The sequence below is a fragment of the Chiloscyllium plagiosum genome, unplaced genomic scaffold (genome assembly GCF_037043375.1).
Source record: "Chiloscyllium plagiosum isolate Xiang-an unplaced genomic scaffold, Cpla_swu_hap1 HiC_scaffold_15, whole genome shotgun sequence".
In the NCBI taxonomy this organism is placed as follows: domain Eukaryota; kingdom Metazoa; phylum Chordata; class Chondrichthyes; order Orectolobiformes; family Hemiscylliidae; genus Chiloscyllium; species Chiloscyllium plagiosum.
Window position 1 is genome coordinate 43,790,152 of NW_028270153.1, and position 15,243 is coordinate 43,805,394.

At 40.0% G+C, this 15,243-nt stretch overlaps 1 protein-coding gene across 2 annotated transcripts in view; it reads right to left on the reverse strand.

Annotated features, from left to right (window-relative positions):
• Positions 1-1,866: 1,866 nt before the first annotated feature.
• Positions 1,867-15,243, reverse strand: part of LOC122560072 (cadherin-like protein 26) — an 84,862-nt gene continuing 71,485 nt past the window's right edge. For both annotated transcript variants that reach the window (XM_043710282.2, XM_087994922.1), the window contains 2 exons: positions 5,496-5,585; positions 1,867-4,404 (listed from right to left, as the gene is read on the reverse strand). In XM_043710282.2, coding sequence (XP_043566217.2) covers positions 4,228-4,404; positions 5,496-5,585 — 267 coding nt within the window. In that variant the 3' untranslated portion in view covers positions 1,867-4,227. The remainder of the gene's footprint in view (positions 4,405-5,495; positions 5,586-15,243) is intronic.

Genomic DNA, 15,243 nt, shown 5'->3' on the forward strand with positions numbered 1-15,243 from the left:
GCAGAGAGCTGTAGAGGCCAAGTCATTGCGTGTATTTAAGACAGAGATAAATAGGTTCTTGACTGATATTGGGATCAATGGTTATAAGGAGAAGGTAGGATAGCGGGGTGGAGAAACACATCAGCCATGATTGAATGGTGGAGCAGACACAATGGACTGAAAAGAACAGGCATCAATGTCCTTCTATATCTTATGATCTTATGGATACTTGACAAAAAAATCTTGGAATGAACTCCAGGGCAGCAGCTACATACACCCTACGCCCATAGAGATTTGGAGATGCTGGTGTTGGACTGGAGTGTACAAAGTTAAAAATCACACAACACCAGGTTATAGTCCAACAGGTTTAATTGGAAGCTCACTAGCTTTCGGAGCGACGCTCCTTCATCAGGTGATAGTCTATCACCTGATGAAGGAGCATCGCTCCGAAAGCTAGTGTGCTTCCAATTAAACCTGATGGACTATAACCTGGTGTTGTGTGATTTTTAACCCCATAGACACTGGCAGCCAGACTGTCTCTACTGTCATGGCATATCCCTGCTCCATTTACTTTGCTGCACTTTAATGCTGTACTTTGGAGTGCATTGGCACCTCTTATTAGTGTGCTGCTGCAAGGAACATTGCATGCAGAAACTTCATCTAATTCAATGATTAAACATGCTGCATCTCAGAACACTTTCTTCATTCTCAGTAACGTAATGCCAATGTTGACTTTTTTTTTAATTTTTTCACTGAGATATACCTATAACATGCTACTTCTGCTGTTCTGCATACAAGTAATCCTGAATTGTAACTTGCAGGCTGGTATCTTATTTTCAGAAATGCATGTTCTACTACATTCTTCATTAAACCAAGTTTAGTTCTTTATATTGATTGAGGGGTACATTGAGCTACATATTAGTCCATTAAGATGCAGATCATGATGGAGTATAATACTAATGCTGCTGATGGCCCACACCTCATGGCTTCAAAGTTTTGAGATGCTCGACCCATTCTGGATCTATCCCATTTGGGGCAGTTAGGGGCAGATCTCCCTTCTCATGTGACATGAGGAGCGAGATGTCGGGCACCCCACCACCCATACTAGGGTTATTTTCTCCTGGCATGAGAAAAGGGGAAGGATTGAGTAAAATAAAAATGGCTAGCACAGGGATATTTATGGTACTGACACATTGTGACTGAGTAGGAGGGACACAGAAGTCTTGCAGGATTAGAAGTGAAGGGAGATTGGGTAGTTGACAGCAAATGAGGGATGATGTTGCAGGGCATAGCCTTGGTGGGAGTGCATAGCAGAGATAGTATGAGTGAGAGTTAATAGTCAGAAGTTATTGGTACTTACCTTAGCAGAGCAGAGAAGGTCATTGACCTACTTACAATATGGCTGGGCATTTCTCCAGACTCTGAGAGCCCACTGACAGGAGTGATAATCACAAATCAGGCTGGCAGGATCTGCTGTCATGGCTTCGACTGCCTCTCCTGGGGGATGTGCAGAGGTCCCTTTCTGTACCACACTATTCAGCAGGACCTCAAGATCTCTGTCCACTAAGTGAGGTGCCAATTTCCCCTTCTGGGCCAAGTTTGGAGCAACTGTCACAAACTGTGCAAAGCTATTGCAGACATTTGTCCAGGAGAGCAATGTAATGGCATACTAATTCCAGAGATAGCGCTGGATTCTGAGACATCTAGTGAATGATGACTTCTTTCAGCTACAACATGTGGTAGAATCAGGCTAGTATCAAACAAGAGGAGTGCCAGAAGGGTGGAGTTGGCAATAAATGTGAGGTTAGGACAATAACTTAAGAAAACCCACAAGTCCTCACAGAGAGGAATTGTCCATGAAACGAAAAAAAATACACCGCCAAAATATTGTAATTTTCAGCCCATAATTTATTCCACATTTCACTATGTTTATGTAAATTAAATGCAAAACTTATAAGCATACATTGTGTCAGGAAACATGTTCAAAGTTAGGAACTGCAAAATTAAAGCTAATATAAGCCACTCTCAAATGTAACAACTTTCCAAAACAGTTGTTCATTAAATAGATAAATATGTATCATTATATCTATTATGTTAACTTCTAATCACTTAATTTATACCATTATTATAGAAAGCATGTATAAGTAAAAATCCCGTAGTTCAACTATTGCAAAGAAACAACTAAGAGTTATTTTAACTGAGGGTCACCACATCTGAGGTGAGGGAAAAGGCTGAGAAGGAGAATCTTTCATGGTAACCTCAGCAGATGCAGGAATTGAACCCAATCTGTTAACATCACTCCACATCACAAGCCAGCCATCCAACTAACTGCACTAATATACACAGATTCATTAAAGCTTATCCAATGCACAATCATTCAAGAAAAGAACAAACTATTGAATGTTAACTTAGATTAAAATTCCCAGAACAGAATCTGTCATTTTTTATCTTAATTCAAACTCATGAGAGAAATTCTGAGCTGGATTTCTCTTGTCGCTACCGTACAGTTGAGGCAGAATTTCCATACTCCATTCTGACCCTCTTCCCATTCCAATCCACTTTCCCAACTTGAATCCAATCAAGCAAGAAGTTTGAACTCTCTCACTAGGGTGAGTTCATAGCAAGTGAAAATGAAAAAGCCAGTGATAAATCTAGTGAAACATTAAAGGTAGCAAAGGAGGTCTGAGGAACTAGGAATAATTTAAGATATCTAAGGGTTTTAAATGTGCTGGTGTTCAGAAAGATAATGGCGAAGACATAAGCAAAGGAGAGATGCTTAGTATTGTATCCTATCTCTTCAAAAAGACATGTTCAGGCCTTCTGCCAATGCAGGTAGTAGAAGCACCCGTTTCTTCATGGTCCTTTGGGTTAGCAATAGTTGTGGTGAAGTAAGGGAAATGAATTGGCTTACAAGGACTAACTCCTCCATTGTAATTTACAGACAGTGAGCAAGAAAGGGATGACTTTTGGTTATCAAATCTGTGTATAGAGACAAGAATTTGTGGTCAGGATAAAAAGATGGGTTATCCTCACTATTAAATTAGCTTTGTTTTCACCCACCACCCCCATCCACATTAAATGTAGTGGCAAAAAGTAATTCTGCCATGTTTCAGTGCTGAAGATTCCCTGAACCACAAAAAAAGCTATTGAATGTTAATTTAGATTAAAAAACATTTATCCATTTTGTGAAATACCTACATATTTGTACCTTTCCCAATATTTACCAGTAATAGTAAATTATTTACAGCAATTAGGTGACAGTATTCAAATAAAACAAGAATTGAAACCTTATAGCCTGATCACATTAACAGCATAGTATATTTCCATTTTTTTAACTTATTTCTCTAATCAAGCTGGTGAGACTGAAACTGGGCCTCCCAGTGCAAGAATAAAACACTATCACTGCACCACAAGACAGCCCCTAAAACCTAACTGCAATTCTCCTTCTCAGTTGGGAGTCATAAAATCATAGATTCATAAAACACAGAAACAGACCTTTCGGTCCAACCAATCCATGCCGACCATAATCCCAAGATAAACTAGCTCCACCTGCTTGTGCTTGGCCTACATCCATCCAAACATTTCTTATTCATGTATTTATCTAAATGTCTTTTAAACATTGTAACTGCCCCCACATCCATCACTTCCTCTGGAAGTTCATTCCACACATGGATGGGAGATTTAAGATTATGAAGAGTTTGTTATTTACAAAATAATTAAATGCACAATACTAGGAAGCCATGTTCAAATATTTAAAGTAATGTTTTGGAGTTCAGTTTTCATTATGATTCTCATCATTGCATTACCATTGTTTCAACAGAAAATCCCTTAAGTATACTTTATAAGTAGTTTGTCAGGAGTTTCCTTGGATTTCCCTCCATAACTGGGGAGAAATAAAAGCCAGATATTGAACACTTGTGTCTTTCGCTATTCAACTTAATCATAGTATGTAATACAAGTTTTCTGTTTATTGCTGAAAAGAGATACAGATTGTTGTTCATCAACGTGTCTCGTTTCAGCAGCGTTCAGGTTTTGTGTGGTCAGGTGGTTTGTTTTGAATTATACGGAAATCAGAAGGGAATAAAAATTAGGATTGTTTTGCATCATTTTCACATGAAACATAGCTGTCTGGAATTCTTGGTAACACAATGCTCTCTAGCCCACGTCATTAATTTGTTAACAGGTAATATGAACAATTTATAAAGAGCTTTCCTTAGTGCTCATAGTTTATTTCTGTTGCCATTGAACTTACAGTGGATATTTTTCCTGACAGATTCTTGCTAGAGCTGTAAACTTTGGATCTAAGTTGTCCAAGTAGTCAGACCCAATGCTACCTTCAACTATGCTGATGGCATCAAGAGATGGCTCACATAGGTCATCTCCTTCAGAATTATACACATGAGGTTTAAAAGTAGGATCTGGCTCCTAAAAAAAAGTTAAAACAATAATAAACAACATACATATGCTGTAAGTAATATGGTTATCTGATTTTCTATTAAAAGAGTGGCCATACATCAGTTTACATTATTTTATTTTTGAAAATTAAAATCAAAATAAGTCATTTGTTTCAGTTTTTGCAAATTAATTCCATCATAAATATCTTAACATCAATATTTTAATAACAAGAATGAAAGGAAAATGTTAGTATACAGTAATCATTGATAGGATGACCTGAGCTGACAATAAGGTTTTTCTTTTCTTTAAGCTCAATGAACACTAAATGCTGCTGGTACTGCAATGTAAATGTCAAAAACAGCACAAATCCTTTGTTATGAAGGTTTCATATTTGATGGTTTTCACTGATAGCTGGAGTTTTAAACAATTATGAAAAATTGATTTATTACACAATCCTTGGATCTCTGAATTGGCTTTCAAAAAGGTCACTTTGGGCATTAGAGTTTTTTTTGTTAACAAGACATTTCTCAGAAAACACATTGTTTCAGCTAATTGTTAGATTTGTTTACGGAAGGTCACACAACTTATTTTATATCTGCCAGAGAGCTCAGTTCTGTTTGGACAATGTTTTGCATGCATTTGGAGATTATTTACAAAAAAAACAGTTTAGGAAGTGGCAGTCCAGTTTATCTCTCCGATACAGAAAGGATGCAGACTAATTTAGATAAAGAACTGCTTTGAAGTTCTGCTGCCAGAGCATCATCAAAAGCATGACACATGCTCTGATATGCTTCTAAGCATTGTTTAGCTATACTGTTGATTAGAGTTGCGACAGTCAGCAGTTCTGAGGAAATGCCTACCTTGCTGTGAGTCATATACATTTCTAACTGTAATTATCTGCTTGCACTGTCATTGGCAACTTTTGTTATATTGTCTGCATTCTTTGAGGAGTAATAATATTTGTGCTAGTTAAAAACAGTTCAAGAGCTTAATTCCTGATGTCACTCTTAAATAGTAAGGATATGTATAATCAGAACTTCTTCGCACTAGTTGTCTTAAAAAAAAATCACTTTGGAAACTGACAATTAATTTTAATATATTTCATCGTAATTCTTTCTTACCAAATAGTGCCTGTTAGCCCAACCATTTGAGTCATGTTCTTGTGATTTGTTAATTGGCCTAAACATGCTACTTCGAAATGGGAAAGATCCCTGTAGTGAAAACAGAAATTAATAATATCAAATAAATTCAATTGCAAAGAAAAACTGAAAGCAACAGGGCTAAATAAAAGATTGCATTTCTTTGGATTTACACTTTATAATACAGCCAAAAGGGTAGCTCAGTAAAATGCTCTGCTATCATTTTTGATTCCTGATCTCGCTCATGACAGCAATGATTTAACTAGGAAAGTGGTTAATTGTCGCTTTGCAGCTTCTTGTAGTTGTGAAAGACTTGCCATAAATGCAAGGTTATCATCATCATTTTTGATGTGGTTATACCAGTTTCAACTGGCAACGTCATGAATGAACAGGGAGAAAAAGATAGGATTTGAATTTATTAAAGCGTTTAAGTGTTTTGAAGATGTGGGTGACCTATACCTTTTAAGAGAGTTAAAAGCTAGCAGTGACAGCACCAAGTGTTCTCAATAAGACACAATGTGCTCCAGCTACTGGAGTAGCCGGTTGCCTGGAAACGACAAAAAACAGATGCGAACTAGGCCAGTCAGTTTAAATTATATCCCAAAAAAATAGCAATTTCCAATCAAGTTTGAATTGAATATATTGACAATCTTAAAAGCCAATGACACAATCTGATGCTCTGGGGTATAAGATTAGGGAAAAATTGAACAGTCGGGAGGAGAACTGCAAAGCCTAGCATGTAAGCAGACTGCCTGGAAAAATAGCTCTCTTAAAAGGTACCTTTTCGATCAGTAACAGGTGCTGCAGAAATTCCTAAGAAGAAGAAAAGAAGACACAGGAAGATCCAAATAGAAGAGCTGAAAGCTGCCTGGTTTTAAAATAAGAAGTCATAAAGTCAAAGAATCATAGAGATGTACAGCATGGAAACAGACCCTTTGGTCCAACCTGTCCATGCCGACGAGACATCTCACCCCAATCTAGTCCCAGCTGCCAGCACCTAAACCATATCCCTCCAAACCTTTCCTATTCATATACCCATCCAGATGTGTTTCAAATGCTGCAGTTGTACTAGACTCCACCACTTCCTCTGGCAGCTCATTCCATACACGTACCACCCTCTGTGTGAAAATGTTCCTTAGGTCTCTTTTATATCTTTCCCCTCTTACCTGAAACCTATGCCCTCTAGTTCTGGACTCCACCATCCCAAGGAAAAGATTTTGTCTATTTATCCTATCCATGCCCCTCATGATTTTGTAAACCTCTATAAGGTCACTCCTCAACCTCTGACATTCCACGGAAAACAGCCCTAGCCTACTCAACCGCTCCCTATACCTCAAATTCTCCAACCCTGGCAACATCCTTATAAATTGTTTCTGAACCCTTTCATGTTTTGCAATATCTTTCCAATAGAAAGGAGACCTGAACTGCACACAATATTCCAACAGTGGCCTAACCAATGTCCTGTACAGCCGCAACATGACCTCCCAACTCCTGTACTCAATACTCTGACCAATAAAGGAAAGCATACCAAACACCTTCTTCACTATCCTATCTACCTGCGACTCCACTTTCAAGGAGCTAGGAACCTGCACTCCAAGGTCTCTTTGTTCAGCAACACTCCCTCAGAGCTTACCATTAAGTGTATAAGTCCTGCTAAGATTTGCTTTCCCAAAATGCAACACCTCATGTTTATCTAAATTAAACTCTATTTACCACTTCTCAGCCCATTGGCCCATCTGATCAAGATCCCATTGTAAACTAGGGAATCTTCTTCATTGCCACTACACCTCCAATTTTGGTGTCATCAACAAACTTACTAACTGTACCTCTTATGCTCCAAACCATTTATATAAATGATGAAAAGTAGTGGACCTAGCATCGATCCCTGTGGCACTCCACTGGTCACAGGCCTCCAGTTTGAAAAACAACCCTCTACCACCACTTCTTCTACCTTTGAGTCAGTTCTGTATTCAAATGGCTAGTTCTCCCTGTATTCCATAACCTTGCTAATCAGTCTCCTATGGGGAACCTTGTTGAACGCCTTACTGAAGTCCATATAGATCACGTCCACTGCTCTGCCCTCATCAATCCTCTTTGTTGCTTCTTGAAAAGACTCAATCAAGTTTGCGAGACATGATTTCCCATGCACAAAGCCATGTTGACTATCCCTAATTAGTCCTTGCCTTTCCAAATACATGTACATCCTGTCCCTCAGGATTCCCTCCAACAACTTGCTCACCACTGACGTCATGCTCACTGGTCTATAGTTCCCTGGCTTATTTCTACCACCTTTCTTAAACCATGGCAACACGTTTGCCAACCTCCAGTCTTCCGGCACCAAACCTGTGACTATTGATGATACAAATATCGAAGTAAGGGGCCCAGAAATCAGTTCCCTAGCTTCCCACAGAGTTGTAGGGTACACCTGATCAGGTCCTGGGGTTTTATCCACTTTAATGCGTTTCAAGACATCCAGCACTTCCTCCTCTGTAATACGGACAATTTTCACCATGTCACAATCTATTTTCCCACATTCTACATCTTCCATGTCCTTTTCCACAGTAAATACTGATGCAAAATACTCGTTTAGTATCTCCCCCATCTCCTGCGGCCCCACACTAGGGGCACCTTGCTGATCTTTAAGGGGCCCTATTCTCTCACTAGTTACTCTTTCGTCCTTATTGTATTTGTAAAAACCCTCTGGATTCTTCTTAACTCTATTTGCCAAAGCTATCCCATGTCCCTTTTTTGCCCTCATGATTTCTGTTTTAAGTATACTCCTACTGCCTTTATAATCTTCAAAGGATTCACTCAATCTATCCTGTCTATACCTGACATGTGCTTCCTTCTTTTTCTTAACCAAACCCTCAATTTCTTTAGTCATCCAGCATTCCCTATACCTATCAGCCTTTCCTTTCACTCTAACAGGAATATACTTTCTCTGGACTCTTGTTATCGCATTTCTGAAGGCTTCCCATTTTCCAGCCATCCCTTTACATGCAAACATCTGAGCCCATTCAGCTTTTGAAAGTTCTTGCCTAATAACGTCAAAATTGGCCTTTCTCCCATTTAGAAATTCAACTTTTAAATCTGGTCTATCTTTTTCCATCACTATTTTAAAACTAATAGAATTATGGTCGCTGGCCATAAAGTGCTCCCCCACTGATACCTCAGTCACCTGTCCTGCCTTATTTCCCAAGAGTAGGTCAAGTTTTGCACCTTCTCTAATAGGTACATCCACATGCTGAATCAGAAAATTTTCTCGTACACACTTAACAAATTCCTCTCCATCTAAACCTTAACACTATGGCAGGCCCAGTGTTTGTTTAGAAAGTTAAAATCTCTTACCATAACCACCCTATTATTCTTACAGATAACTGAGATCTCCTTACAAATTTGTTTCTCAATTTCCCTCTGACTACTGGGGGGGTCTATAATACAAACCCAATAAGGCGATCATCCCTTTCTGATTTCTCAGTTCCACCCAAATAACTTCCCTGGATGTATTTCTGGGAATATCCTCCCTCAGCACAGCTGTAATGCTATCCCCTATCAAAAACGCCACTCCCCCTCCTCTCTTGCCTCTCTTTCTATCCTTCCTGTAGCATTTGTATCCTGAAACATTAAGCTGCCAGTCCTGTCCATCCCTGAGCCATGTTTCTGTAATTGCTATGATATACCAGTCCCATGTTCCTAACCATGCCCTGAGTTCAATCTGCCTTCCCTGTTATGGCCTCTTGCATTGAAATAAATGCAGTTTAATTTATCAGTCCTACCTTGTTCTCTGCTTTGTCCCTGCCTGCCCTGATTGTTTGACTCACCTTTGTTCTCAACTGTACCAGTCGCAGATTGATCTCTTTCTTTACTATCTCCCTGGGGCCCACCACCACCTCCGCCCCCCACCTTTCTATTTTAGATCCTCCTGAGCAGCTCCAGCAAATCTCCCTGCCAGTATATTAGTCTCCTTCCAATTAAGGTGCAATCCATCCTTCTCGTACAGATCACTTCTATCCTAAAAGAACTTCCAATGATCCAAAAATGTGAATCTTTCTCCCATGTACCAGCTCCTCAGCCATGCATTCATCTGCTCGATCCTCCTATTCCCGTCCTCACTAGCTCGTAGCACCGGGAGTAATCCAGATATTACTACTCTCGAAGGCCTCCTTTTTAAATTCCTGCCTAACTTTCTATAATCTCCCTTCAGAACCTTAACCTTTTCCATTCCTGTGTCATTGGTTCCAATGTGTAAAATGACGCGTTGCTGGCCCCTCTCCCCCTTGAGAACATTCTGCACCCTCTCTGAGACATGCTTGATCTTGCCATCCGGGATGCAACATATCATTCTGATTTTTCGCTGCTGGCCACAGAAACGTGTCTGTACATAAGACTAGAGAGTCCCCTAACACAATTGATCACGTGGAACCCGATGTATCTCCATTACATTAGAGCCAGTCTCAATACCTGAAACTTGGCTGTTCGTGATACATTCCCCTGAGAATCCATCACCCTCTTCATTTTCCAAAACAGCATCCTTGTTTGAAATAGGAATAGCCACAGAAGACTCCTGCACTACCTGCCTCCCTCTCTTACCTTTCCTGGAGTTAATCCATCTATGTGACTGTATCTGAGACTTTCCCCCCTTCCTATAACTACCATCCATCACATCCCCTTGCTCTTGTAAACTCCTCATTACCTCTAACTCTCTGTCCAACCAATCCATTCAATCTGATAGGATTCTCAAGCAATGGTATTTATTGCAGATATAATCCTCAGTAACCTGTAAACTCTCCCTAAACTCCCACATCCAACAAGAAGAGCATATCACTCTACTGGAGGCCATTTTTGCTTCTTTCAATCTACAGACCCAGAAAATAGCACTGTCTTATTCCTCTACAAAACACTGCTCCAGGTTAAATTAATATTTATGGCTTATATTTTAATAGCTCAATAAACCATATAATCAAAAAACAACACACTCTACTCATGACTGCAGACTTATTGTAAGGCCACGCTTAAAATTCGCTGATCTGTTTCTGTGCTGTGACCCAAACAGGTTCCTCCAAGATCAGTTGTGAATTTCACTGTTTGTTAATTTTCTCGGACGTGCTCCAATGTCCAGCGATACATGAATTCAACAGCAAAAGCAATAACTACCAATTCTGTCAGTTAGCAGTGTGGGTTTATTTCTCTCTCATTCTCTCTCTCTCCCTTCCCCCCCCCCCCCCCCACCCCCAACCCAACCCCTGCACTGACCTCACCATCTGTTTTCTTTCTCTCTTCTTCTCCCTTTTAAAAGTGCTGTTGTTTTGACTTTTTTTTTCTCTCCCAAGTTCCAAAACAATGTGTTGTTTTGTAAATCTTAATTGGGAGTTTTATCAGATTATTACAGAAGGTAAGGTAAAAGATATGTTAGAGTAAGGACTTGCACAAAGCTGTTAGTTAATTATTCTCTTCTATACTTTAAGAAATAAAGTTGTTAATTTTTACTTTAAATAGTTCATAGCCACTCGAATTTTTACAGATTACTGCATGGGTCAAATTTTTTCTGTGTTGCTGGCTTTAAATTAAGCTGGAGGGTTTGCCCCATATCATAACAGTATGGGGGCTCATGTCCAAAATCTGAACTGGTTTAAACAGATTTGAATAGATTTGGGGTACAAAAACATCTCAGCAGATTTAAACACTTGCAGGTTATTTTTCTAGATCTTTTAATAAAACATAGATGAAGCAATATGTTTAATCTCGGTGGTTTGTGGTTGAGTGAATTAAAAGTGAGAGAAATGGCTCTTAAAATTGCTAAAGAGTTTTTGGGATTTGAAGATGATTCTCAAATTTGTCAAGAAAGTTTAGAAGGAAAAAAAAGGCCATACTTTTAGAATTAGCAAATAAGTTAGATTTGGCTTTAACCAAGGACAAAAGCAAAGCTGAAATTGTAAAGAGGTTACTCAAACACTTAGGTGTGCCAGAGAAACAGAGAAGTGCAGTAGAGAAACTTATTGAGGAAAGTTGAGTTAGAAGATAAACAAAGAGAGCGTGAGAGAGAGGAAAAAGAGAAAGAGAGAAGATTCTTAGCTGAGCAAAGAGAGAGAGAGAAGAAAGGGAGAGAAAGAGAGAGAAAGAGAGAGAATTTGAACTTGAGAAGTTGTGACTTAGTCAGCAAAGTCAAGTTATCAGGATGGAGAATTAAAAAGAAGGTAGCGATATACATATAAAAATATGTCAAAACTCTGTCACATTTTGATGAGAAAGTTGTTGAACCCTTCTTTAATTAATTTGAAAAATTAGTAGGCAGATGGAGTGGTCTGAGGATTTATGGGTAATGCTAGTTCAGTCTAACCTGGTAGACAGAGCTAGTGAGGTGTTTGCTGCACTGTTGGATGTGAGGTCAAGAGATTATGAAGAGGTTAAACAGGCTATTTTAAGTGCTTATGAATTAGAACCAGAAGCATATAAACAGTGGTTCAGAAACACAAAGAAGGAACTAGGTCAGACTTATGTTGAGTTCAAAAGAATTAAACATAGTCATTTTGATTGATGGGTGCTTGTTTTGAAAATAAATAGGACATTTGAGGCTCTAAGAGAGATTATTCTGCTGGAGGAGTTTAAAAACTCACTTCCAAAGATGGTCAGAATTCATGTGGAGGAATGGAAATTTCAGGAAGTGAGAAGGGCAGCAGAATTAGTAGATTCTGCTAATCTATGCACTTGTTGGTGCATAAGATAAGCTTCTGGCCAGAATTTCATCCTGTCAGGGATAGAAGTTGGGAGAAGATGATATCCTACACTATAAAACCAAAAGTAGAGAGCACTGGTAAGAATTTACCACAGGATGAAAAAGAAGCCCAAGAGAGTGGAAAGGAGGTGAAGGGCCTCAGGTGTTTCACTGTAATGGAGTGGGGCACAGAAAATTGTAGTTCTGGTAGTTTCAGAAGGGCACTGGGAAAAGTTATTTTCACTGCTAGAAGATGGGACATATAAAGACACGATACTGGCCATTAAAGAAAGGCACTGTGAGAAATAATATAGCAAAAGAAGCTAAGCCAGTGGCATTAGTGAAGGTAGTAAAGGAGACCCCAAGAAGAGATGAGGAGCTGCAGGAGAGTACACAGCCTAGGCAGGGTCTGGGTGTGGAGTTAGTACCTGATCTCTACAAAGAATTTGCCTCTGTGGGTAAAATTTACTCAAAAAGAACGGGGGAGAAGGACAAGAAGTTATAATTTTGAGAGATACAGGATCTAACTAGTTGTTGATAGTAAGGAATGAGGCATTATGCACACTTTCTGATCTGTCACCTGAGAGTGTGGTAATTTGTTGGATAGATGGACAGAAATTTAGCATTCCCCTGTGTAAGATCAAGTTGGAGTGCCAACTTAAGACAGGGGAACTTACAGTGGGAGTGATTGACAGAATGTCAGTTTCAGGAATACAGTTTGTTCTTGGGATGTCTTGAAACGCATAAAAGTGGATAAATCCCCAGGAACTGATCAGATGTACCCTAGAACTCTGTGGAAAGCTAGGGAACTGATTGCTGGGCCCATTACTTCGATATTTGTATCATCGATAGTCACAGGTGAGGTGCCGGAAGACTGAAGGTTGGCTAATGTGGTGGCATTGTTTAAGAAAGGTGGTAAGGACAAGCCAGGGAACTATAGATCGGTGAGCCTGACGTCGGTGATGGGCAGGTTGTCGGAGGGCATCCTGAGGGACAGGATGTACATGTATTTGGAAAGGCAAGGACTGATTAGGGATAGTCAGCATGGCTTTGTGCATGGGAAATCATGTCTCACAAACTTGATTGAGTCGGTTCAAGAAGCAACAAAGAGGATTGATGAGGGCAGAGTGGTTGATGTGATCTATATGGACTTCAGTAAGGCGTATGACAAGGTTGCCTATGGGAGACTGGTTAGCAAGGTTAGATCTCATGGAATACAGGGAGAACTAGCCATTTGGATACAAAACTGACGCAAAGGTAGAAGATAGAGGGTGGTGGTGGAGGGTTGTTTTTCAGACTAGAGGCCTGTGACCAGTGGAGTGCCACAAGGATCAGTGCTGGGTCCATTATGTTTTATCATGTATCCAAATGATTTGGATGCGAGCACAAGAAGTATAGTTAGTAAGTTTGCAGATGACACCAAAATTGGAGGTGTAATGGAGAACAAAGAAGGTTACCTCAGATTTTGATCAGATGGGCCAATGGGCTGAGAAGTGGTGGATGGCGTTTAATTTAGATAAATTCGAGGTGCTGCATTTTGGGAAAGCAAACCTTAGCAGGACTTATACACTTAATGGTAAGGTCCTAGGGAGTGTTGCTGAACAAAGAGACCTTGGAGTGCAGCATCATAGCTCCGTGAAAGTGGAGTCGCAGGTCGATAGGATAGTGAAGAAGGCATTTGTTATGCTTTCTTTTATTGATCAGAGTATTGAGTATGTGTTGGGAGGTCATGTTGTGGCTGTATAGGACATTGGTTGAGCCACTGTTGGAATATTGCATCCAATTCTGGTCTCCTTCCTATCTGAAAAATGTTGTGAAACTTGAAAGGTTTCAGAAATGATTTACAAGGTTGTTGCCAGGGTTGGAGGATTTGAGCTATAGGGAGAGGTTGAATAGGCTCGGGCCTTTTTCCCTGGAGTGTCAGTGACTGAGGAGTGACCTTATAGAGGTTTGCAAAATCATGAGGGGCATGGATAGGATAAATAGACAAAGTCTTTTCCTTGGGGTGGAGGAGTCCAGAACTAGAGGGCATAGTTTTAGTGTGAGAGGGGAAAGTTATAAAAGGGACCTAAGGGGCAACTCTGTCACGCAGAGGGTGGAACTTGTATGGAATGAGCTGCCAGAGGATGTGGTGGAGGCTGGTACAATTGCAACATTTAAGAGGCATTTGGATGGGTATATGAATAGGAAGAGTTTGAAGGGATATGGTCCGGGTGCTTGCAGGTGGGACTAGATTGGGTTGAGATATCTGGTCAGCATGGACGAGTTGGACCAAAGGGTCTGTTTCCATGCTGTACATCTCTATGACTCTATGAATGATATGGCAGGATCCAAGGTGGGAGTGACACCCCTTGTTGTGGAGAAGCCCAAGGAAGACCTAGAAACTGAGGAGTTAAAACAGAAATATCCTGGTATTCTCCCAAACTTTGTGGTAAACAGATCCCACTATCATAAATCACTGCACAAAGCCAAAAGTAAAGAGAAAGATAAAGGAGTTGAGATTCTGTTAGCGGATACCTTATTTGATGTAATGGTGCAGGAAAAACCTGAACAGGCAGAGGATCAGACAGATGTGTTTGTTCCAGAAAGGCTAGGAGACTTGCAACAGTAAGACAAGACAATAAAAGATATATATGTGGGTGTGTATTCTGAAAAGGAGGCAGATAATATTCCAGAGGGTTATTATCTGAAAGATAGAATCCGAAGACCAAAATGGAATCCATGGTAGGTTAGTGCAGAGAAGAAATGGGCCTAAATGCACCAGATTGTGTTGCTGGGAGCATACAAACAGGTAGTGTTACAGATAGCACATGAACAACCAGTAGGAGGTCACCTTGGGGTACGAAAGACTCAGGCTAATGTACAAAAACATTTTTATTGGCCTGGAATGCACAAGGATGTGGTTAACATTTGCCGTACGTGTCATACATGCCAAATGGTAGGTAAAACACAGGCAGTAATTAAACCAGCACCTTTGTTGCTGATTCACACATTTGAAGAATCTTTCACGTGGGTTAT